Source organism: Bos taurus, chromosome 15 (genome assembly GCF_002263795.3).
Source record: "Bos taurus isolate L1 Dominette 01449 registration number 42190680 breed Hereford chromosome 15, ARS-UCD2.0, whole genome shotgun sequence".
NCBI lineage: Eukaryota > Metazoa > Chordata > Mammalia > Artiodactyla > Bovidae > Bos > Bos taurus.
In genome coordinates, this window is record NC_037342.1 from 38,730,810 (window position 1) to 38,756,762 (window position 25,953).

Below are 25,953 nucleotides of genomic sequence, written 5' to 3' on the forward strand. Positions count from 1 at the left end.
GCTGTTTCCTCTAAGATAAGTAACAAGACAAGGATGCCCACTCTTGCCACTTTTATTCAATTTAACTTTGGAAGTCTTAGTCATGGCAATCAGAGAAGAAAAACAAATAAAAGGAATCAAAATGGGAAAGGAAGAAGTGAAATTGTCACTGTGTGCAGATGACGTGACACTACACATAGAAAATCTTAAAGCTACCACCAGAAAACTACTAGAGCTTATCAACAGACTTGGTAAGTTGAAAGATACAAAGTCAATATGCAGAAATCCACTGCATTTCTAGACACTAACAATAAAATATCAGAAAGATAAATTGAGGAATCAGTCCCATTCACCATCACATCCAAAAGAATAAAATACACAGGAATAAACCTACCTGAGGAGGCAAAAGACCTGTATTCCAAAAACTGTAAGACACTGATGGGAGAAATTGAAGACAACACAAATAGATGGCAAGCTATACTGTATTCTTGGATTAGTTAGACAAATCAATATTGTTAAAATGACCATACTTCCCAAGGCAATCTATACATTCAATGCAATCCCTATCAAGTTATCAATGTCATTTTTCCTCAGAACTAGAACAAATTATTTTAAAATTTGTATGGGAACACAAAAGACATCAAATAGCCAACACAATCTTGAGAAGGAAGAATAGAGCTGAAGGAATCACACATCCTGACTTCATAGTATAATACAAAGCTACGGTAATTAAAACAGTAAGGTACTGGCACAAAAACAGACACAGAGATCAATGAAATAGGACAGAAAGTATAGAAATAAACCTGTGCACTTATGATCAGTTAATTTGTAACAAAGGAGGCCAGAACATATTGAATACAATAAGAAAAAATAGTCTTTTCAGTAAGTGGTACAGGAAAAACTGGACAGCTCTATGTAAAAGAATAAAATTAGAACATCTTCTAACACCATATACAAAAATAAAGCCAAAATGGATTAAAGGCCTAAATGTAAGACTGGATACTATAAAACTCCTAGAGCAAACATAGGCAGAACACTCTTTGACATAAATCATACCAATATTTTTTTGGACCCATCTCCTAGAGTAATGGAAACAAAAGCAAAAAGAAACAAATGGGACCTAATTAAACTTAAAAGCTTCTGCACAGCAACATAAACCATAAACAAAATGAAAGACAACCTATAAGATGGAAGAAAATATTTGCAAACAATGCAACCCATAAGGGCTTAATTTTCAAAATATACAAACAACTCATACAGTTCAAAGTCAAAAAACTGAACAGCCCAATTAAAAAATAAGCAGAAGACCTAAACAGACATTTATCCAAAAAAGACATACAGATGGCCAATAGGCACATGAAAAGATGCTCAGCATCAAAAATCTACAAATTATAAATGCTGGAGAGAGTGTGGAGAAAAAGGAACACTTCTACATTGTTAGTGGGAATGTGAATTGGTATAGCCACTATGGAGAACCATCTGGAAGCTCCTTAAAAAACTAAAAATGTAACTACTGCATGATATGATCCAGAAATCCCATTCCTGAGCACATACCCAGAGAAAACCATAATCCAAAAAGATACAGGCACCCAAATGTTCATTGTAACACTATTTACAATAACCAGACATGGAAGCAACCTAAATGTCCATTGATAGAGGAATGGATAAAGAAGATGCAGTACATATATACAATGGACTATTACTCAGTCATAAAAAGAATGAAATAACATCATTCACAGCAACATGGATGGACCTAGAGATTATCATACTAAGCGAAATAAGCCAGAAAAAGACAAGTATCGTATCATTTTACTTATATGTGGAATCTAAAAAAAAATGATACAAATGAACTTATTAAACAGAAACAGACTCACAAAAATAGGTTAAAAAAAAAACAAAACTGAAAAACTATAGTTTCCAGAAGGGGAAGCAGGGAGAAGGATAAATTAGGAGTTTGGGATTAACATATACACCCAAGTGGTGCTAGTGGTAAAGAACCCGCCTGCCAATGCGGGAGACATAAAAGACATGGCTTCAATACCTGGGCTGGGAATATCCCCTGGAGGAGGGCATGACAACCTACTCCAGTATTCTTGCTTGGAAAATTCCATGGACAGAGGAACCTGGAAGGCTACAGTCCATGGGGTCACAAAGAATCAGACACGACTGAACCAACTTAGCACATTAATATATATAAAATAGATAAACAACAAGGAGTACTGTAGAGCACAGAGAACTATATTCAATATTTTTTTATTTTTTTAAATTTTTTTTTCAATATTTTGTAACAGTATATAATAGAAAAGAACCTCAAAAGGAATACATATAAATACATATAGGCATAAAGAGAATATATATATATATATTCTTTTTTAGATTCTTTTCCATTATGTGTATATATATTTGAATCACTTTGCTGTACACCTGAAACTAATCTAACATGGTAAAATCAACTATAGTTCAACTTAAAAATGTATATAAAAAAAACAACAACTATAGTTCAGCAATAAAGCAGAATCACAGGACTTCCAGTTCCTCCTTCAAGAACATACATAACAATCTGATACGTATCTTTGAGTAGTTTTGCAGAAACTAAGACCCAGGTAGAAGATGTTGACCATCAGTACATAGACCCCAGACTGGTTGGAACCACAGATTGATGATTAAGATTCCTGAAACATCACCCTGTTATCTCAATACTACCCTGGTATCTCAATACCCAGTGAGATTAGATTGACTCTGCTGTATATCAGGTGAGCAGATGCAAGTTCAGTTCAGTAACAAGAGGAGAGAGAAGAGAGGAGAGGGCAGTAGATGGAGAGTGAAGGGCTCGACACACTGGCCATCTACCACCTGGGGCCAAGCATAAAGCCTCAGAGTCCTACTCAGCCCTTCATTTGTTCCTGAATTCAAGTGGTCAAGAACCCTGGCCACCCTTCTCTATAATGTCTGTGACATTCATCTCTTGATGGGTGGGCCTCAATCTCTCACTGGGGTTCTTGCCACAATCTCCTAACCAGCTTTCCTATACCTGATTTTACCTTCTCCAAACTCTTCTAGATTGACAAGAGTTTGCAATGCAAATTTAACTAAGATTTGATTCCCTAGTCTAAAACTCTTCAGTATCCTTCTCCCTTGCCAACAGACATATTTCTGTTCGTGTTTGGTACAAGGATAGGTCTGTAATCTTAAACTGGAATGGAAGGGGATTTAGATTCTGCCTTTCATCATTTTCATCTCGTGCCCCACCCTATGCTCCAGCATCCCGGAATTCCTTGCCATTCCCAGATCACAGCACTCTTTTCCATGCCTCCAATCCTTTGATCATGCTCTCCCCTCTGACTGGGCCATCCTTTCCTCAGGCTCTGAGATTCATTTAAAGATTAGCTTCTCCTATGCTAACCTAATAATAATTGCTGTGTGTGTGTGTGTGTGTGTGTGTGTGTATCAGTCACTAAGTCGTGTCCAACTCTTTGAGACCCCATGGACTGTAGCCTGCCAGGCTCCTCTGTCCATGGAATTCTCCAGGCAAGAATACTGGAGTGGGTTGCCATTCACTTCTCCAGGGGATTTTCCCGAGCCAGGGATCAAACCCAGGTCTCCTGCATTGCAGGTAGATTCTTTACTGACTAAGCCACCAGGAAAGGCCCCAATAATAATTGCTAATAACTGCTAATATTAAGTCCCCATGTATTAGACATCACGTTACAATCTTTCCCTAGAATTACCTTATTTGACTTACCCAATGAAGTAGGTACTATTATTCTTTCATTTTACAAGGAGGAGAAAAACAGGTTTAGAGGGGCCACAGAGTGGAGATGTGGTATCAGGATTCGAACTTGGGTCTCTTAGGCTCTAGAACTGAACTCTCAACACTGTATTACTTAACAAGGCCAACAGGACCTTCCTTTGCACTTCAGAAGCCCACTGTCCATAATCTCAAGGTGCAGTGGTAATGACTATGAAAGTTATGATAACTAATGCTTAAGAATGGACTATGCACCAAGGACTCTGATTGCCTTTACAGGTTTGAGCTCGTCATTATTTCAGACAAAGAAATGGAAGCTTTGAGGGCTAAAATCACACAGGTAGCAAGAGTAGAACAGGGATTGAAATCCATGTTAATTTAAAAAGCCATAGTCTGAATTTATCTGCTATCTGTAGCCTAAGGTTTAGAACATGGATGTGAACAACAAATGTTTAAGTGAAGCATACATGAGCATCATTATCATGAGATGGCACTTAGAGCCATAGCAATAGATGAGTCTGGGTGTAGAGAATGGACAAAAAGGGTCATAGGACTGAGTATGAACAGTGCAACATCTGGGCAGTGAGTCTCATTAAGGGTGATTTTATCCCCTAGGGCTTCCCTGGTGGCTCAGAGCATAAAGAATCTGCCTGCAGTGCAGGCGACCTGGGTTTAATCCCTGGGCCAGGAAGACCCCTTGGAGAAGGGAATGGCTACCCATATGCTTGCCTGGAGAATTCCATGAACAGAGGAGTCTGGTGTGCTACAGTCCATGAGGTCACAAAGAGTCAGACACAACTAAACTACTAACACACACACACAAACACAGGGAACATTTGAGAATGTCTGGTAACATTTTTGATTGTTACAGTTTGTTTGGGGAGGGGTTGCCACAGGCCTCTGGTGGCTAAAAGCCAGGGATGTTGCTAAATGCTCTTCAGTGCACAGCACAGCTGTCCAAAACAAGGAATTATCTGACCCCAATGTCAGTAGTGCCAAGTTTGAGAATCAGAGATCCAGAGGTCAGATAGAAGGGAGAAGCAAATAAAGACACAACCACAGTCAGAAAGGAAAAGACACAAAACCAGAAAGAGATGAAAGGAGAGTGCTTTAGGAAACAAGGAGTGGTGAGCCCTGTCTGATGGAGAAGGATGTGTAAGGAAGTCATGGAGGAGAAGTGTCTACTGACAAATGGAGATCACTAAAGGACTGCCAAGAGCCATTTTGGTGGCTAATATGGCTAAATGCATCCTGGTGGAGGCTGAGAAGTGAATGGACAGTGAAGACATGGGGAAAACATGTGTAGGCACAACTCTCTTGAGATCCTTGGTTCCGAAGAGGGGGCAGAGAAATGAGGAAGTGTTGGGAGAGTTATGGGCAGTGGAGTTGCTGGAGGCATTGCCGCCTGCCCAGCCTGGACCTTGAGCAGCCTTTTCAGTGGTACCCTGGTTGCCTCTCCTCATGGCTGGGTGCCTGTTCCCACCTTCCATTGTAAACCTAGGGTTGGCACCCTTGGGGAAATCACACCATCTGTTCACTGAATCCTGTAACCAGACTCTCAAGAGTTGATGGAGAGAGTTACAAATCTAGTCTGAAAGTTCTTCCTAGAAATGTGTGTTTTCTAAATGGGGTCTCCCTGTTGCGAGGTGATCTTCTCAGTCCTCAATCTTGTCTGTGCCCCTTTGCAGGTGAACTTGCCTCTGCCTACTAAACATCTGTTGAGCACATTTCAGGCCAGGCTGCAATCAATATGCTTATATATTTATTAAAAAGTGGTCTGTGGAATACCTCTTTCAAATTTACTTAGGTCCTCTGCTCCAACTCCTCATTCACTTAGACGCATAGAAGCAAATTCTCTGGTGGGGCCCCAGAGAGATGCATTATAAACAAGAACCTAGGAAATTCTTATGTTCACTACAATTTGAAAACCACCATTGTACATCATTTCATTTTCGCAATACTTCTGTTAAAGTCAATTATATGGACAGCATCCTGTGTGAACTCTTACTTTCATTTCTTGTTCATACTCAAACTGTTCTGTATTTTCACCAGTTTCTCTTGCCTTTGTCCTGTTTCAAATGAAGAAATATCCCTCCTATCCCTGATTAAACTATGTCCTCTTGAAAAAGTTGCCTTTGATCCAAACTGTTCCTTTCTCCTCTGGTATTTTGATCTATCAACTGATTATATGATGACAATGATGACAGTGATAGCTACAATGCCTATCATTTATTGATCATTCAGTATGAGCCAGCTACTAACTTTGATGTCTTTTTTATTATTTCATCTGATCTTCAAATGTTTCTTCTTTCTCGTTGTCTGGTATTACTATCATATGTATGTTACACCTTTGAGCATTGTCCCACAGTTGTTAGATATTCTGTTCTGATTTTTCATTCTTTCTGTTTCTCTTTACATTTTAGTGTGCAAGTCTCTACTGAGAAATCTTCAAGCTCATTGATGCTTTCCTTGGCCATGTCCAATCTGCTGGTGAGCTCATCAAAGGCATTATTCATATCTGTTACAATGTTTTTTATTTCTAGCATTTCCTTTGGATTCTTTCTTAGAATTTCGAACTCTTTGCTTACATTACCATTTATTCTTGCATGTTGCCCACTTTTTATTAGAGTCCTTGGCACATTAATCATAGTTATTTTAAATCTAGTCTGGTAATTTCAAAATCTGTCATATCCAAGTCTGGCTCTAATGCTTGTGTTTGTCTCTTCAGGCTGTGTTTTTTTTTTTGCTTGGCTTTTAGCATGACTTGTAATTTTTTCGTTGAAAGCCAGACATGATCCATAGGGTAATAAGAACTGAGGCAAATAGGCCTTTAGTGGTGAGGATTTATGTTTATCTGGCCACATATGAGTTAGGCTGTGTGCTTAATGTTTGCTGTGGTGTGGATGTCAGAGGCTTCAGTCTCCTCCAGTGACTTGATTTTTGTTTCCCCTATTATCTTTGGTTTTTTCTAGAAATTCCTTAAATCGAGTTTGTGCCTTGGCCCTCTCTTGGTTATAATCCACTGTTATTACACCAAAGTCCTGTTGGTGTTGATGGTAAAGGGTTGGGAAGGGGAAGTAGTCTAGAATCTTATGATTAAATCTCAGGTTTTGTATCCAACCACAGTCTCTGGGATGTGATCTTTAGAAGAGTTTCTTGACCTTTTTTTAATTCCCTTTATGTGAGACAAGAAGGCTAGAGGGGCTGGAGTTGGCTAACTGCCCTTCCTTCAGGTCAGGTAAGGCTCAGAAGAAAGATCTTTGTTAAGACGAATGCTCTGGATATACTATGAAATGGTTACTTCCCCCCTCCCTCTGCCTGAAACTGGAGAGGATCTTTCCGATCTTCACTGTGAGAACCTGGTGGGACTCCTGGAGGTAAAACTCACACATGTGTGGTGCCCCCCAGCACTGAGCTCCTCGGAGTCTACCAGGTTTATCCACACCCAGCGTTCAGCCTGTAGCTACTCATAAGTTACCGTGCGAGTATTCTGGTCAGTTATGGTCTCCAGCAGATTCTGTTGCTATTAAGCTGTGATTCTCAGTGTTTCTCATCTCTCCAGTTTGCCGGTGAGGAAGGGCAGTTTGCTTTGTGACCTCAAATCACTGATGGATCTAATTAGACTTGTTTTCAGTTTTTGTGTGTGTGTATGTGAGTACAGGAGCAGTGACTTCTAAGCTCTTCACACGTCACAGCAGAAACTGGAAATCCTTATGTAATCATTGTAAGTCTTTGAATTAGTATTATTCCAAACTAACAGTCAAGGGTAAATTAAGTGACCCAAGCTTACGTGGTTCAGTGAGATGGAGTGGTTATGTTGCCAGTAAAATAATAAAAATAAACTGGTATTCAGACAAAGTCCTCTTTTAGGATCCAGAAAGACAGTTGCACAAGTACAGGTTGCTTAGGGAAAAGGCCAGGAGATGGGCATAAGCATGAATCTTCATACGAGTACATGTGAATAAGCCTGGAACGTCTTTGAAGCTGACTTTAGGAAGGAAAAGAACTGAGTGGGGGTCAGAATACTTGTCCTTACATGGAGTCAGTGTCATTTCATTGTCAAAAAGAGCAAATGGCTTTAGAGCTGAATTCTAAAAGGCACACCTGGGCTTCCCTGGCGGTCCAGTGGTTAAGAATCTACCTACCAATGCAGATGACATGGGTTCAATCCCTGGTCCTGGAAGATTCCACATGCTGTGGGGCAACTAAGCCCATGTGCCACAGCTACTGAAGCCTGGGAGTGCCAGGGCCTGTGCTCTGCAACAAGAGAAGCCACCACAATGAGAAGCCCACACACCAGAACTAGAGAGTACCCCTGCTTACTGCAACTAGAGAAAGCCTGCACACAGCAGCAAAGACCCAGGGCAGCCCCTCACGAAAAAACACACTTAGGAAATTGACGGTATTCATTGCCTTCTATGTGCCAGACACTGTGACAGGCGAACAGACACGTGCTGAACAAAACAACGTTCCTACTCTTGTGAATTTGACGTTTCAGTGAGGGAAAATAGCTAACACACCAGCAAGCCCATAACAACCATGTCATGTGGTGATCAGTCAAAAGAAGAAAACCAAACCGGGTAAATAGGATTAAGAGTGATGAGAGTATTGTTTTAATAAAATATGGTTGGAACTGGACTCTGACAAAAATGACCTTTCAGGAGGAAACTGAAAGAAGCGAGGTGGTAGGAGTTATGGCTACCTGGGGGAAGAGTATCCTGGGCAGAGGGAAGAGGAAATACACAGCCCCTGAAGTGTGCATGGTTGGCTTACCTGAGAGTACAGACTCGTTTAATCTGCAGAGACATAGGCTGTGAGGACAGTGATGAACCACATTGGATAAAAGATGCCAAATTTGAAGGATCTTGAAATGCTGAAGAGATGGAACATGTTGAATAATCAATTTATTAAGACAAAACTCTAAGGTCTTGGCCTTGATCATAAGAAGGTAATTGCACAAGAGGGCTTCCCAGATGGCACAGTGGTAAAGAACCTGCCTGCTAACGCAGGAGAGGCAAGAGACGTGGGTTTGAACAGGGAAGATCCCCTGGAGAAGGGAATGGCAACCCACTCCAGTATTTCCAGAATTCTGGAAAAGTCCATGGACAGAGGAGCCTGGCGGGCTACAGTCCATGGAGTCACAAAGAGTTGGATATGACTGAGGTCAGGTGTGAGCACATGCACAGAATTGCACAAGAAGGGGATGTGCAAGTTGGGGTATAGAGACCACATGGGATACAGATGGGGGCTTTCTCAACACCGTGGCCTCCTCCAAATGAAGGAGGGACTAGGGGACATTAGGTATCAACTGGGAGTCAACTGGAGGGACTGTTTTGTGGTCAAGGGGAAAAACCAAACAAAGTAACTTGGCGAAGGTAACATATTCTCTCTAAAAGGAAGCTCTGAGCTAGGCTTCTCTTCAAGTTCCCACATGATCAGCTGTGATAAAAAGTGATATTCTAATATATATCGAGAGCCAAAAATCTCGATACAGAAACTTGGGACTCTATCCCAAGGAAATGGTGGGAAACCTAGAAACACAATGTCCATAAGGGGAGGGATTTTTGTCTGTTTTGTCACAGCTATATTCACACGGCCCAGAAAATGCCTTGAACATAATAGGCTTAGTAAATATTTGTTGCAAATAAGTAAATGAAAATGTTTTCTTCATAAAAATTATTAATAATATTTTAAAAATTTACCTAAGCATGCTACAATAGGCTATCGTATAAAGAAATTATGATCCATCTGCTCTTTGGATGTAACCATTTTGAAAAGCAAACATGGTTTTACAGGTTTGTAAAACCAGAATTAAGATCTATAAAGTAGTTAGATCTGGAATGGAGAGTCATCATTCTCATTCAAAAAGATGAGAGGATTGCAAGGCCACAGAGTGACTTACTGACATTTTTAAGCTACTTAATACATTCATGATAAAAGTGCTTTGGGGCGATAAACATTACCTATTGTCTGCTAAACAATTCTGTCATGTATTTGCAAATGATTTCCGGAGCTTCAGAAAAATAGATATGGAAACAATGCTAGTTCCCATGCAAGAAAGCATGAGACCAACTAATGCCAGCAAACAAGAGGTAGGGCCAGAAATTCTAGCAGCAGTCATCCATCAATTTGGAAAACATTTATCAGCTGGCCAGTGTGCCAAGCCTTGGTGAGGCCGTGGGAATACAGAGATAGCTGCAGCCTAGCTTCCAGCCTCTTCGCAGACTCTTGCAGGGGAACAGGGATTTAACACATAAGGGCTATAAAGAGTGAAAAGAACTAGAGTTAAAAAAACAAATATTGTATATTAATGTGTATATACATAGAGGCTTCCCTTGTGGCTCAGGCGGTACAGCGTCTGCCTGTAATGCGGGAGACCCAGGTTCGATCTCTGGGTCGGGAAGTTCACCTGGTGAATACTTGCAGGGCAGGAATAGAGGCGCAGACTTAGAGAACAGACATGCAGACACAGCGGGGGAAGGAGAGGGTGGGGCGAACTGAGGGAGTAGCGTTGACAAGTATGCATCACTGTGTGTAAAGCAGCTAGCTGGTGGGAACCTGCTGTGCAGCACAGGAAGCTCAGCTCAGTGCTGTGATGACCTAGAGGGGTGGGACTGGGGGGGTGATGGGAGCTTCAGGAGGGAGGGTATGTATGTATACATATGGCTGATTCATGTTGTACGGTAGAAACTAACCCAACATTAAAAAAAAAATTACACTTTTTTTTTTTTAAAGGGAGATATACCAAGTATCCGAAAGCTCAGAGATGGGGTAGGGGGCACAGAATCTAGATGGGATGAAAGTAAGACATGAGTATCAGGAAACAGAGGCAATGGCATGTGCAGGGCTGAACCCTGGAGGTTGAGGATCTGTGAGACAATAAACCTGGTGTGATCCCTGGAATGACCCAGAAGGGATTTTAGGGAACCAAGTAGTGAACGTATGTCTGTCTCTCATACACTTCTGCCCTGGAGCTACAAGAGATGCTGAATAGAGAAAATGGCATGAACCACAGGTGTTTTGATCCTTGCTCATAGCCATCTACTGGCTCCGTGCCTTTTGTCACATTTCTAATTCGTTCAGTGTTACCTTGCCTGTAACATGGGAATGATAATAGTGCCTACCTCAGGGGATGGGTCTGAGACTGACAGGAAATTAATACAGTTACTTATTTTTGTGACAAATATTTACTGAGCACCTGCTGTGTGGCAGACGCTGAACCCAACACTGGTGATGCAGTTGTGACACAGACAGTCCCTGTTCTTATGAAACTTACAGCCTGGAGGGAGAGAATGGAAGTAAATGAAGCACCAGATCTGTTAGTACCCGGAGGTGACAGTCGTGGTTTCTTCCATCTGCTCATTCCCGGAGGTGTAGAGCATTTGTCAAGGTACAGTTTGAACCCCCTTTTCAGTGAAGCTGTTGTGTGGGAGGAGGTCACTAAGCCAGTAATTGAGTCCAGCCAAACTGCTAGCAGCCACATGGAACAGAATTTTGCTTTTATTTACTGAGTATTATGTGCCCACTGAAATTTTCCATTTTACATTATAGTCAATCATATTACAGTGAAGACAGAATTAAAGAAGGCTGTCTCTCCCCTTATTTGGTAGAGGCTCACAGACAGTTGGTGAGTTATACCTAGGATGAGATGTCTGCCACATCTACAGCGGGATAGAGTTTGTGATTCACTAGACACAGAAACATAGAAAGGGCTCTAGGCTGCAGGCTCAGAAGGAAGAGACGCTGATTAAGTCCAGGCACTGTGTTGGGCATTTTACACATAGCTTACCTCATCTGATACTCAAAACAATCTTTATCAGGCCAATTTCAAAGACAGAGGAACTAAGCCAAAAAAGTGAAAGTGCTAGTCACCCAGTCGTATCTGACGCCTTGTGACCCCATGGACTGCAGTTCACCGGGCACCTCTGTTCATGGACTTCTCCAGCCAAGAATACTAGAGTGGGTTGCCATTCCCTTCTCCAGGGGATCTTCCCAACCCAGGGATCGAATCCATGTTCCCTGCATTGCAGGCAGATTCTTCATCATCTGAGCCACAGGGGAAGCCCTAAGAAGAACTAAGGTTCAGGGAAATTAAGTTGACTTCTTTACTAAGCTGGTAGAGGCAGAATTTGAGCCTGGGTCTGCAAACTCCCAAACCCATGATCTTTGCAGACACCCACTGTACATTCTAAATAGAAAAGCGAAGCTAGAATTGGAAGAACAATGAGATACGCGGTCCTTTTGGAGCAGGAAGATGAGCCTAAAAATAGCGATGCTTCTTACTGTCATTAATAAACTGTGTGCCCACCTCTGATACTGTGAAATTCTAAATGGCCACCTGTAGAAAGAGAAGAGCTGATACATATATGGGTATGTGTGCACACTTAAAATCTGGAAGGAAATATACCCAAATGCTAATAATGGTTATCTCTAGATTATAAAATGACCTATTTTATCATATAAATAAGATAAAATAGTTTATCTTTATTTTATAAATGACTTATTTTATCTTATTTAGCTTCTTTATGCTCTGTATTTGGAGAAGGCAATGGCATCCCACTCCAGTACTCTTGCCTGGAAAATCCCATGGATGGAGGAGCCTGGAAGGCTGCAGTCCGTGGGGTCGCTAAGAGTCGGACACAACTGAGCGACTTCACTTTCACTTTTCACTTTCATGCACTGGAGAAGGAAATGGCAACCCACTCCAGTGTTCTTGCCTGGAGAATCCCAGGGACGGAGGAGCCTGATGGGCTGCCATCTATGGGGTCGCACAGAGTCGGACACGACTGAAGTGACTTAGCAGCAGCAGCAGCATGCTCTGTATTTATCATTTCTATAATTTCCATCACAAAACAAGGGTGTGCTCTGTTGAAAGGAATGATGTTCAAGTTCTGATCAGGCATGTGGTCAGGTTCCCAGACTCAGGACTTGCCTATTTAGAAGGAAATTACCTTTTGTCCTTTCTGGTATCAGGGATCAGGGACCAAGGCTACGGCAGCCTGAGGACCAATATCTGGCCCAGGCACTCACATGCCACACTGCGTCTCATCTTTTTTACAAATGATTTTAAATAGAATTGAAAAAAGAAAAACCAAGTGTTGAAGAAGAGGTCATGACACTGTTTTTTAAATATGTCCTTTTGATGTTTTTTTTTTTAGGATCACAGCTCACAGAGGCATCTTACACCCAGTGAGTTCCTGAAGGGAAGGGGCCAGTATACCATGTCATCCATCCTCTGGTTCGTTCATTCATTCATTCGAAAAAACATTTACTGTGCCTTTACTGGGCTCTATACATTTGTCAAAGTAGCTACAGGGAACGACTACAGCAAGTTTTAAAACAGAGGAAACAGTGCTCTGTCAACAATTAGGTCTTTACCCAAATGCGCTTCTTCTTAGTATCTCACCCGAGCCACCATTTTAAATGGCATCTATCCATTCCAATAGTTTTCCCCATTACACTTTTTACCTAACACATAAGTATTTATGTTGTATATTGTCTCTAATTCCCTTATACTAAATTATAAGTTCTAAGTATGTACTGAGTTCTACATTTGGTTAGGTGCTTTTCTACTTTAAACTAGTTGAGGGCAGGAATGAAATATTGTTCACTACAACCAAAAATTAAGTATTTTAAATGTAACAAATGTCTAGCACTTATTGTTTCTTCATATGAATTTTCTAAAACAAAATTTAGTGTTGGAAAGTAATAAACATGAAACATGGTCTAAACTTCAAAAAAAAAAAGAGAGGAAAAAGTAGAGTGGTTTTCACACAAACCCCTGACATTCACCCCTTGTCCACCTGCAAATTTCAACCACCCAAAGAGACAACTCAAAAGTTACTGTCTCAAGAAGACAGAAGACACAGACATGGCCAAGAGGCACATAAAAAGATGCTCAACATCACTGATTATTAGAGAAATGCAAATCAAAACTGCAATGAGGTATCACCTCGTACCAGTCAGAAAGGTCATCATCAAAACATCTACAAATAACAAATACTGGAGAGGATGTGGGGAAAAGAGAACAATTCTACACTATTGGTGGGAAAGTAAATTGGTGCAGTCTGTGGAGAACAGTAGGGAGGTTCCCTAAAAAACTAAAGATAGAGTTAACATACGATCCTGCAATCCCACTCCTGGGCATATATCTGAAAAGGATGGAAACTCTAATTAAAAAAAAAAAAAGCACCTCAATATTCATAGCAGGACTATTTATAATAGCCATGACATGGAAGCAACCTAAGTGTCCATCAACAGATGAATGAAGAAAGAAGGAAGATGTGGTATGCACACACAGACACATGAATATTATTCAGCCATAAAAAAACATGAAATTATGGCATTTGCAGCAACATGGATGGGCCTAGAGATTACCTAGAGATTACCATCCTAAATTAGGTAACTCGGACAAAGACAAATATCATATGATGTCACTTACATGTGGAATCAACATAAATGATGCAAATGAACTTATTTACAAAACAGAAACAGACTAATAGACATAGGAAAAAACCTTCTGGTTACCAAAGGAAAAAAGGGGGAGGGATAAGCTAGGAGTTTGGGATTAATAGATACACACTACTATATATAAAATATAGCTATAGCACAGGGAACTATATTTGATATCTTGTAGTAACCTACAATGGAGAAGAATCTGAAAAAGAATATATATACCTGAATCACGCTGCTGTACACCTGAAACTAACACATAATAAATCAACTGTATTTCAATTAAAAAAAGTTTCCATCTCTATAAATATCCTTTCTCTTCTCCCAAATTAGCACTCACTCCTTGCTTCCTACAAATGATTGCTTTCTTATTTGCACACACACAGCAATTGTAATAGTATGTGCAATATAGTTCTTTCTGTACAAGTCTCTTTATGTTACAGGGAAGAAATGATAGCATTTCCCTAGAGTAGACAGATGAGATCACCCCTGCTACTGCTAAGTCACTTCAGTCGTGTCCGACTCTGTGCGACACCATAGACAGCAGCCCACTAGGCTCCTCTGTCCCTGGGACTCTCCAGGCAAGAACACTGGAGTGGGTTGCCATTTCCTTCTCCAATGCATGAAAGTGAAAATGAAGTCACTCAGTCCCGAGTCCCCGACTCTTAGCGACACCAAGGACTGCAGCCTACCAGGCTCCTCCGTCCATGGGATTTTCCAGGCAAGAGTACTGGAGTGGGGTGCCATTGCCTTCTCCAGAGATCACCCCTATATCCAAGGAAATAAATATCTAGGCTCTCACTGTTTGTGCTCTAACACTGTACCTAGCCTACCAAGGTTGAGAAGTTCTACTGGAGATCCTGACCTCCTAACTAACACTATGTACTAGGCCTTAATTATTCATCTCAATATGCTCAGGGCCTAGTAAGTTGCTGTTTACATAGCTGGTAATCAATGCTTTTATTAGCTCATCTCACCTAATATTTATTGAATGTCCACCATGTGCCAGGCACAGTGCTAGTAAAAGAAATACACTAGTGAACAAAATAGATAAAGTCATCCCTACAATTTGGTGGGATGGAGCAATATTAAACAAATAATCTTACAAATACATAAGCTGTAATAACCACTGTGAAGGAAAAGTAGAGTGCTCTGCATGCTATGGAAATATTTGAATAAACAAATGAAGGAAAGCATTGCACATTTTATATGGTAATATTCATTCACCAGAAAGGTATACTCTACAGGAAAAGAAAGAATATTGTGGGCTCTCTGAGGACAGATTAAGAATCCCGTAAGACAATCTAACTCCCCCGTTCATGCTCCTGTGATAATAGCCTGAGATCCTATCTCATGAATGACTCATTCTGAACTTATGGGCAACTAAAAACCCTAAGATACATATGTTGTTTGTTTAATGTGCTACCATAAATCCGAATCACTCTTCTCATACAGCTACAATAGGTTATTTGGATCTAAGTAGGTAACTTGCTGTGTTTCTCCATTAGCTTTTCATCTTGCTAGATTTAGTCTCTCAGTTTGACCTGCCCAAATACTGTCATGCCCAATCCTGATGTGGGAATATATGTGTCTCTTCACATCAGTGGCTATGGCTACTCTGATGTAATGTTCAAATTCAGGTTGTTGAAGAGAATGCTGAGTGAAAATTTGGGTGAGGCTGAGAGGCAGAAATCACCTTTGAAATATACATCAAAAACATAAAAATGTCCATATCCTTTGCACTTCTGGGAATCTCTTCTAGTAAACCAATATCAAATAAGGAAAAAAGTTTTATTCAAGAAAATAATTTTTCTCCATTATTTATAGCAGTGAATAGTGATTTAAAAATTCTAATCTTATAAGGGTCACAATTAAACTTAGGTGAGTGTAACAAGAGGACATTTTCTTATAAACTAAGAGAGAATTCCTAAAAACAGGCTTGCAATAGCATTTTATTTTCAGAAAAGTGTGTTGAATACTCATTGAGCTTCTTACATGGCTCAGAATTCATCAGGCACTAATAAATATTTATTGTTAATAAAGAGATGATGAAAACATTTTATAAACAGGTGATTAAGAATGGAACATAATTAGTTATCAGAAAATATTTGATTGTATGGTGTTGATAAAGAATATTAGGCACACATTCCTTTTTAAAATGAGGCTTTCTTCCTTTGACTGGCAGCCTATTCCATTAACTAGTTGATGCATACAGGACTTTAAACTAAAGCAATGGCATTACAAATTAGCAGCTTGAATTTTAGTATAAATATGGCACTTAAAATTCTGTCTAATTGAAGTGCCCACTCTGTGAGGGGCTCAGGATGAGGTGCTGGGGTACAGTAGCAAACAAGACCGGCAAAAATCCCTGCCTAGTGGGGCTTACAGCTTAGTGGAAGGGGGCAGGTGATACTCAAGTCAACAAGTAAAATAGATGGTACATCAGGTGGCCAGAAAGGCAGTGGAGTGGAGAGGGATAGGGGATTCAGCCAGGGATAGAAGGGGGAGTGAAGTTCCAAAGAGAGTGATGGGGCGCCCCCCTCTCCCTCCCGGGAAAGGGACATCTGAGCAGAGAGCCCTGAAGGAGGAGGGAGAAAGTGCTGGGCAGTTGGCTGGGCCATGAACATTCCAGGAAGCAACTTGCTTTGAGCAATACGATTTTAAAGGATTGGGGTTTGACTTCTGTACAGGCAGTCCAGCCGCCGCATTCCTTGTCACTTTCAATTAACCGTGAGTACACCCAGCTAGCTCATCAAAAAGGTTCCCATGTCTCTCCCTTCTGGCAGCCAGGGACAGATACCCTCAGCGGTGCCAAAACTGCCACGCTGGACCAGCCGCCGCTGGAAGCAGAGGAGCAGCCCCGCCCCCTTCTCCTCGGCCTCCAGGGTGCCGGTGGGGGCGATGTAACCCTTAGCCTTCCTCTCCCGACAGCCTCATTCTCTCCCTACTAAGTCTAAAGGGGCATTAATGTTTGCTTTAAAGTTTCTTTTGTACCTAGTGAATCTGTGCGCTGAGTAAGGGCTCTCATTGAGAAGCAAAATCATCACCTCTTAGAGTCACTTTTAGAACTAAGAATGTCATTTCCACCAGATGTAAAGGATATTAGGATTTCATCATTGATATTAAGTCCTTAAAGCTGTCATATTTGGAGTGAGGGTGTTAACAAAGAAGTACTTCTAAATATTTGTTAATTGCTATGTGTATATATATAATTATATCAGCATTTGTAGTTTCTGATCATCTACTCATGTCCCCACTGATGACTTGCTGACTTCCTGTCATGCCTGTTGATATAAAGCGCAGTGACAAGGAGGATGCTATAAGTTCCATTAGGGTAGGATGATGTCTGTTTTTCTCACTGCTGTATCTCCAGTGCCTACCTTAGTGCCTGGCACAAAGGAGACACTCAATAAATGCTGATCAATAAATGAATGACTTTAAAGATGACAGCTTTGATACAGAGAGAAAATACTTTCATGCTAGAGTGGAAGGGGGCAAGTACAGAGACCACGATGTCTGAAGCAGGAGAGGCAAGATGACATGAGCTATGATTTCTCCCTAACCTCCAAGATACTGGGCACCCAAGTGAACGTGCAAGGCAGGGCAGGGGTGGGGAGATGAATGGGAGAAAACCTCTAAAACAGGATCCCTTCCCCACCCCCTTAAGATGTTAGATTCCTTTGGTCAATTTACTTAGTCCCTTGGAGACTTGGTTTCATCATCTAGAAAATGGGTACAACAATCCTGACTTCACAGGGTTGCTATGAGAGCTAAGTAGGATAAGGAATATAAAGCTCTTGACATAGAGCCTACTGCCATTAAAAAGTTGTTATGACTCTCATTTACCAAGGTTTGAATCCCAGCTTTATTGCTTAGAGCTGAATGGTCTTAAGAAAGTTACTGGAATCCCTCTGTTGCCACAATTTTCTCATCTGTGAAAAACAGGATAATAATGCTTATCTTGTGGTGTTACTCTGAGGATTAAATCAGTTAAAACATGTAAACCACTTAGAACAGTATCTGGCATGCAAGCATTGTTATTGTATGTGAGGCGTTTTTCCTATATGTTTCCAACTTTGATGTTGTTAAGGCTCAAACAACAGATTTGTTGATGTGATGATGGAGTTCTTGCTGGACAGGCTGTATCCTCGTCTCATTTCAACATTAGTTCTCAAACTCGAGTTTGCACTGGATTCATCCTGAAGGCTTGCTGAAACACAAGCTGTGGGGGCCCCACCCTCAGAGCTTCTAATTCAGAAAGTCTGAGTGGGGCTTGAGATTTTTTTTATTTCTAACAAGTTCCCAGATGATGCTGATGCTGGTGGTCCAAAGACCACACTTGGAGAACCACTGTGATATAAAGAAAGGATATCAGAAGCTCTAAGAGAAGAAGGAAAGATGAATACATAGAGAGAGAGTTCTGAAACAATCCCCAATTGGAATGAGTTATGGGCACTAGTAGAAAGAACAATTTGTTCACTTATTCATTCAACAGATATTTACTTACTGCCCAATGTGAGCAGGGCTCTGTATTCACCAACTGGTTTCCAGGACCAAGATTAAGCCAAGCAGAAACAACAGTGAGTTGGAGAAGACTGTCAATTTGCTGAATTAAAATAACATCAAGGAAAGAAACCATGTCCCCACTGGCCTAACTCTGGCATTATTTAGTGTGTGTATGTGTATCAGAATGTACACAAAATTTACCATTTTGACCATTTTTAAGTATACAGTTCATGGGATTAAGTACATTCAATGTTATACTAGCATCAACACCATCTATCTCCAGAACGTTTTTCATCTTCCCTAATTGAAACTCCACACATTTTCATCAATAATTCCCTATTTCCCTTTCTCTCACATCTCCTGGCAACCACCATTCTACTTTCTGTTTCTATAAACTTGATGATGAAGCTCATATAAGTGACATCAGACAGTATCTGTCATTTTGTGCCTACTTATATAATTTAGCATAATGTCAAGGGTCATCCATATTATAGCATATGTCAGAATGTCCTTTTTTAAAGGTGAATAATATTTCACTGTATGTATACACCACATTTTGTTTATCCATTCACCCACCAATGGATATTTAGATTGTTTCTGCCTTTTGGCTGTCATTAATATTGCTGCTATGAACATGAGTGTACACATAGCTGTTCAAGTCCCTGCTTTCAACTCTTTTGGGGAATATATTTCTAAGCTTCATTTTAAAGCAGATAAATTTTGTTTTAGTAAATATTAAGATCACATTTCCCATCTCCCACCTCCCCCCCTCCTTTTCCCTTCTTAGAACTTGATCCCTCCTGACACTCAGGTGCCTAGATCTCTCAGCTGCCCCAATCTGATAAATCATTCACACCTCCAAGAACAAGGGGGATACATCTTAGTGCTCTTGTGGGCTGAATGCACGCATGAATCTTCCTTTCTCTATAATGACAACCTTGCTGATGCATTGTCCAAACACACCTATGCCAGGAGCATGGCCAGGACTATAAGGAAGACATTTAGTCACTGGAATCAGACATGTGATAGAGAAGCCTGACCTTACTACTTACTAGCCATTTAGGCAAGGGATTTAATTTCTCAAATTTCAATCTCCTGATCTGTGAAAGAGGTGTAATAGTTTGGATCTACTTGGTTGCTGATAGAATTAAACTAAGATAAGGTCAAGTAAGATAAACTGAGATAAGGTAAAGCACTTAACCAAGTGCCTGGCATATGGTAAGTACCCAACAAATACAGACTGTATCTGAGTAATTCCTTCAGATACATTCCAAAACAGTTCCTGCCATCTATATCTACAGAAGGACATTACAATGAGCATGGAATTAATGGTCCCACTCAGCCACAAGCCCAGATTCCTAAACACCGGACATTGTCTTTTTTTTTAAATCACAGGATTCAAAATTACAACCTGCCCATAAGGGGTTAAAGATATCTTTGGACAAGGAAGATATTTTGGGTGCTCCATGGAACCCACAAATTGTACCAGAATCCCCAGCAGCCAGCTATGGGTGTAAGTATTCTTCCTTGGTTGTTGTTTTTTTCCCCCTCTGAGTTTGCAAATGCCAGATAAAAATGGATTCCAGAACAATGGAAATTTGAGATGAGAAACGGTTACAGCAGATTTGGCCAGGCCTCCTCCTAGGATGGCCCCAGTCCTTCTGGGACGTGTTCTGACAACTCGTTGGCCTCTTTCTAAGCCTCTGAAAAGGGGGTGATGTTCCCGCCACTTCCCTTGGAAGAATGTTGCACAGTGAAATATGACTCACTGTCAGGGCCCTTGCCTTTGAGATTCCCTTTCTTCTCCTGACCCACTTTCGTCTTGCTGCGCCCTTTTGTACAAAGTCAAATGAGGCCTCCTCTGGAGGAGGCTGCTCTGTGAGGACTGACATTTAAAGACCATTACCACCTCTTCAACTCGGCCCTGTTCATTTAGCCAAGCAAAGCATGTTTAATTCTTTTAATCTTCCCTCAGAAATCAATCTCTTCGTTCCCTTAATAGTCCTTCTCCTGTGCTTTGAACTCCCTCCAGTCTGGTCATCCTAAGCTCTTGTTCCGTTTACACTTGAGAATTGCCAGTCAAGAAGCGGCTGCACAGGAAAAACAGCCGGATCCTCGCCAGGGTTCTGGAAGTTCTCAGCACACTGGGCTGTCTGCTGCCCAAGGCACCATGAGCCCCAGAAGAGCCCTGCCTGGAGGCCAAGCCCCACGGCCTTAAGGGAGACTTGAGGCGTCTGCTGCGCACCCTGTTATGGGTCTTTCCGTGGCCCTGGCCCACCCGGCCAATGGTCAAGGGAATTGCACAAAAAGCCTGTTCAGATACCTGTCCCGCTCCTTTCCATCAGCCTCTGCAGCACACTCACCTTGCAGCTGGCCTCAACCTACTACAGCGATGGAGGACCCTGGGTAAGCCCAGAAGCGTTCTTACCTGGAAGGTCCCAGCATGGTCTTCCTCTTTATCACCCTCTCTGTTTTCTTTGAGGGCGATTAAGGTGAATCCTCTGAAATAGGAGGGAGGGGCAGCTGAAAGCGTCACTGCAAGATAAGAAGAAAGCAGATGATAAGCACAAGAATCAGCTGTCTTCCATTTGTCAAATGGATAAATGTGAGCCCTCATCAGCATCCCAGACCTGTGGGCTGCAAGGGCAGGTGATGGCGGGAAAGGCTCATTTTGTAGAGTGATGAACTTTCACCCTCGACACCCAGCCCCCTCTCACATTTCAGAACCTGCTGAAACACCTGAACTGTGATCTTCCTTGGGAATTGTTGAATCCACCAAGCCTGAGATGAACGCTCTTAGTAACCACAATTTGATAAAAATAGTACATGGTCAGCAACTCGTCTTGACAGTTCTCTAATGTTATATACTTCCATAGATAGGCCCAAGACAGACTCAGCTGCTTGCAGCATAAACTCCTTATTAGTTCAGTTTAGTCACTCAGTCCTGTCTGACTCTTTGCGACCCCATGAACTGCAGCACACCAGGCCTCCCTGTCCATCACCAACTCCCGGAGTATACTCAAAATCATGTCCATCGAGTCAGTGATGCCATCCAACTATCTCATATTCTGTCGTCCCCTTCTCCTCCCACCTTCAATCTTTCCCAGCATCAGGGTCTTTTCCAATGAGTCAGTTCTTCGCATCAGGTGGCCAAAATATTGGAGTTTCAGCTTCAGCATCAGTCCTTCCAATGAATATTCATCTCCTTTAGGATGGACTGGTTGGATCTCCTTGTAGTCCAAGTTTCTCTCAAGAGTCTTCTCCAACACCACAGTTCAAAAGCAAAAGTTCATATCACAGTTCAAAATTCTTTGGCGCTCAGCTGTCTTTATAGTCGAACTCTTACATCCATACATGACTATTGGAAAAAACATAGCTTTGACTATGTGGACCTTTGTCAGCAAAGTAATGTCTCTGTTTTTTAATATGCTGTCTAGGTTGGTCATAGCTTTTCTTCCAAGGAGCAGGCGTCTTTTAATTTCATGGCTTTAGTCACCATTTGCAGTGATTTTGAAGCCCAAAGAAATGAAGTCTGTCACTGTTACCCCATCTATTTGCCATGAAGTGATAGGACCAGATGCCATGATCTTAGCTTTCTGAATGTTGAGCTTTAAGCCAACTTTTTCACTCTCCTCTTTCACTTTCATCAAGAGGCTCTTTAGTTCATTTTTGCTTTCTGCCATAAGGGTAATATCATCTGCATATCTGAGGTTATTGATATTTCTCCTGGCAATCTTGATTCCAGCATGTGCTTCACCCAGCCCAGCATTTCTCATGATGTACTCTGCTTCTGCTGCTGCTGCTGCATCGCGTCAGTCGTGTCTGACTCTGTGTGACCCCATAGACGGCAGCCCACCAGGCTCCCCCGTCCCTGGGATTCTCCAGGCAAGAACACTGGAGTGGGTTGCCATTTCCTTCTCCAGTGCATGAAAGTGAAAAGTGAAAGTGAAGTCGCTCAGTTGAGTCTGACTCTTCGCGACCCCATGGACTGCAGCCTTCCAGGCTCCTCCATCCATGGGATTTCCCAGGCAAGAGTATTGAAGTGGGGTGCCATTGCTTTCTCCGGATGTACTCTGCATATAAGTTAAATAAGCAGGGTGACAATATACAGTCTTGACGTACTCCTTTCCAATCTGTTGTTCCATGTCCAGTTCTAACTGTTGCTTCCTGATCTGCATACAGATTTCTCAAAAGGCAGGTCAGGTGGTCTGGTATTCCCATCTCTTTAAGAATTTCCCACAGTTTGTAGCAATCCACACAGTCAAAGGCTTTGGCATAGTCAATAAAGCAGAAGTAGATGTTTTTCTGGAACTCTCTTGCTTTTTCAATGATCCAACAGATGTTGGCAATTTGATCTCTGTTTCCTCTGCCCTTTCTAAATCCAGTTTGAACATCTGGAAGTCACAGTTCATGTATTGTTGAAGCCTGGCTTGGAGAATTTAGAGCATTACTTTACTAGTGTGTGAGATGAGTGCAGTTGTGTGGTAGTTTGAACATTCTTTGGCATTGCCTTTCTTTGGGATTGGAATGAAAACTGAGGATGTGGCAAAACACATCTATTTCTTGTGGGCACTCAGCGGGAACATATTCCCAGCCTCCCTTGCAGTTTGTTCTGCTTGTGTCCCAGTCCTGCTGGTGGAAAACATGGACGGACAGGATGAATGCCACTTCCTGCCTGGCCCCTCCAAATTTTCTACATGATTCTCCATCCTTCTTTTCCCATCTCTGCCTGCTGCATGCAGGGGAATCCAGCAGAGGACCCTGATACCCCAGGAGAAGGATTGGAGCCACAAGATGGAAGGAACCTAGGTTTCTGAATAACCACAAAGATTGGCTACTAATGTCTATAAAAGGTCAGATAGAAAGTAAGGAAGAAAGGTTGAGGGGAAAAAAAGACATAATGAAGTAGAGAAGAGCAAAAAATGTGGGGTGCTAAGCAATGGCACCCAGAAACTGATGACTTTGATGTCAAGAGAAAGAACTGAGATCTCTGAGGGATAGACAGATAGCCCCACTAATGTCTATAAAAGGTCAGATAGAAAGTAAGGAAGAAAGGTTGAGGGGAAAAAAAGACATAATGAAGTAGAGAAGAGCAAAAAATGTGGGGTGCTAAGCAATGGCACCCAGAAACTGATGACTTTGATGTCAAGAGATAGAACTGAGATCTCTGAGGGATAGACAGATAGGGATAGACAGACAGACAGATCTCTATCCCTCAGAGATCTCAGACAGACAGATAACAGCAGTCTGAGGTTATCTAGGTTAGGGTGGTGGGCCTTCAAAGCCAACCTACACACTTCTGAAGGAAGGGGAACAGAGAGTAAGAGGCAGACAATAAAGGGGCTGTGCCCATATCACCTCAAATTCCTTTGTGCCCTGGTACATGGCCCTGGCACTGATGAGCCTTTGCTTCCAGAGGCTGGCACCTGTGGCTCATTCCTGAAGGACCAGCCTCAGGGCACTGGAGTTTCTCTGCCAAACACGAAAGACCCAGCTCCCTTGCATCAGGTGACGATTCTGAGGACGTGACATCTCTAAATAGCCCTGCAGGATCAGAGCTCACCCGGGGTCACGGCCAGGTGAGGTTTCTTCCTCCCCTGTCCCAGGTCCCTAACCCTTTATTGGCTTCCCCTGGGAGTACTTCCTTTAAGAGTCACTTGCACCCCGATCATCCCCTGAGGATTTGTTCTGGGTTAAATTGTGTCCTTCTAAAATGTATATTATAAGCCTAACCTCAGGTTTCTGGAAATGTGACCATTTTTGGAAATGGGGTCTTTGCAGATGTAATTAGTCAAGATGAGATCATAATACTGGATTAAGGTGACCCTAAGTCCAAGTGCGTTGGTCCAAGTGCCTATGGCCAATGTCCTTAGACAAAGAGATGCAGAGACACACAGGGAAGAATGACAAGTGATGACAGAAGCAGAGATGGGAGTGAGGCGCCTGCAAGCCAGTGAATGGCAAGGACTGCCGCCAGAGGCTAGGAGAGGCATGAAGAAACTCCTTGGAGCCTCCAAAAGGAAACAGCTCTGACAGCACCTTGAGTTCAGACTTTTCGCCTTGAGAACTGTGAGCAAATATATTTCTGTTGTTTTAAGCCACCGGTTTATGGTACTATACATGGGAACCCTAGGAAATGAATAATACCTGCTTCTGAGGAGCCCAACCTAAGCTAGACACGCAGTCTCTGCTGCACAGTCAGTGACTTCAGGCTGCAGCTCAAACTCCATAGACTGATGGGCCCACAGACTCTGTCTCTCCGGGAAGCTCCACCAACCATATTTCCATTCCCTGCTACACCACATTTCAGTCCTGGGACTCTCTCACTGGCAGTTTCCTGAAAAGCCATCATTTCATCCTACAGTATTATTTTTTTCCACTTGGCTATTCATACACCTGGAATGTTCCACCTCCTCCATTCCTGGCAAACTTCTTTAGAAATCAGCTAAATTTTCATCTTTTTTGTAATGTTTCCTTTGACTGCCCCATCAAGACCTGGGTGCTCTTTTCCCTTGGATCTTGTTAAAATTCCAATTGGGAAAGGAGTAAGCTAAGAAAGCTAAGATCATGGCATCTGGTCCCATCACTTCATGGCAAATAGATGGGGAAACAGTGGAAACAGTGACAGACTTCATTTCTTTGGGCTCCAAAATCACTGCAGATGGTGACTGAAGCCATGAAATTAAAAAATGCTTGTTCCTTGGAAGAAAAGCTATGACCAACCTAGACAGCATATTAAAAAGCAGAGACATTACTTTACTGACAAAGGTCCAAATAGTCAAAACTATGGTTTTTCCAGTTGTCATATATGGATGTGAGAGTTGGACCATAAAGAAAGCTGAGCGCTAAAGAATTGATGCTTTTGAACTGTGGTGTTGGAGAAGACTCTTGAGAGTCCCTTGGACTGCAAGGAGATCCAACCAGTCAATCCTAAAGAAAATCAACCCTGAATATTCATTGGAAGGACTGATGCTGAAGCTTCAATACTTTGGCCACCTGATGCGAAGAACTGACTCATTGGAAAAGACCCTGATGCTGGGAAAGATTGAAGGCAGGAGGATAAGTGGATAACAGAGGATGAGATGATTGGATGGCATCACTGACTCAATGGACATGAGTTTGAGCAGGCTCCGGGAGTTGGTGATGGACAGGGAAGCCTGGTGTGCTGCAGTTCATGGGTTCGCAAAGAGTCAGACATAACTGAGCTACTGAACTGGCTGATACAATGGGCCTAATAACAGTATTTACCTCACCATATCAATGTGAAG

At 41.9% G+C, this 25,953-nt stretch overlaps 1 protein-coding gene across 1 annotated transcript in view; it reads right to left on the reverse strand.

Annotated features, from left to right (window-relative positions):
* SPON1 (spondin 1) overlaps positions 1-25,953 on the reverse strand; it is a 315,018-nt gene that overhangs the window by 272,826 nt on the left and 16,239 nt on the right. Inside the window, 1 exon segment of the mRNA NM_174743.2 lies at positions 21,114-21,220. Within this exon segment, the coding sequence (NP_777168.1) occupies positions 21,114-21,220 (107 nt within the window).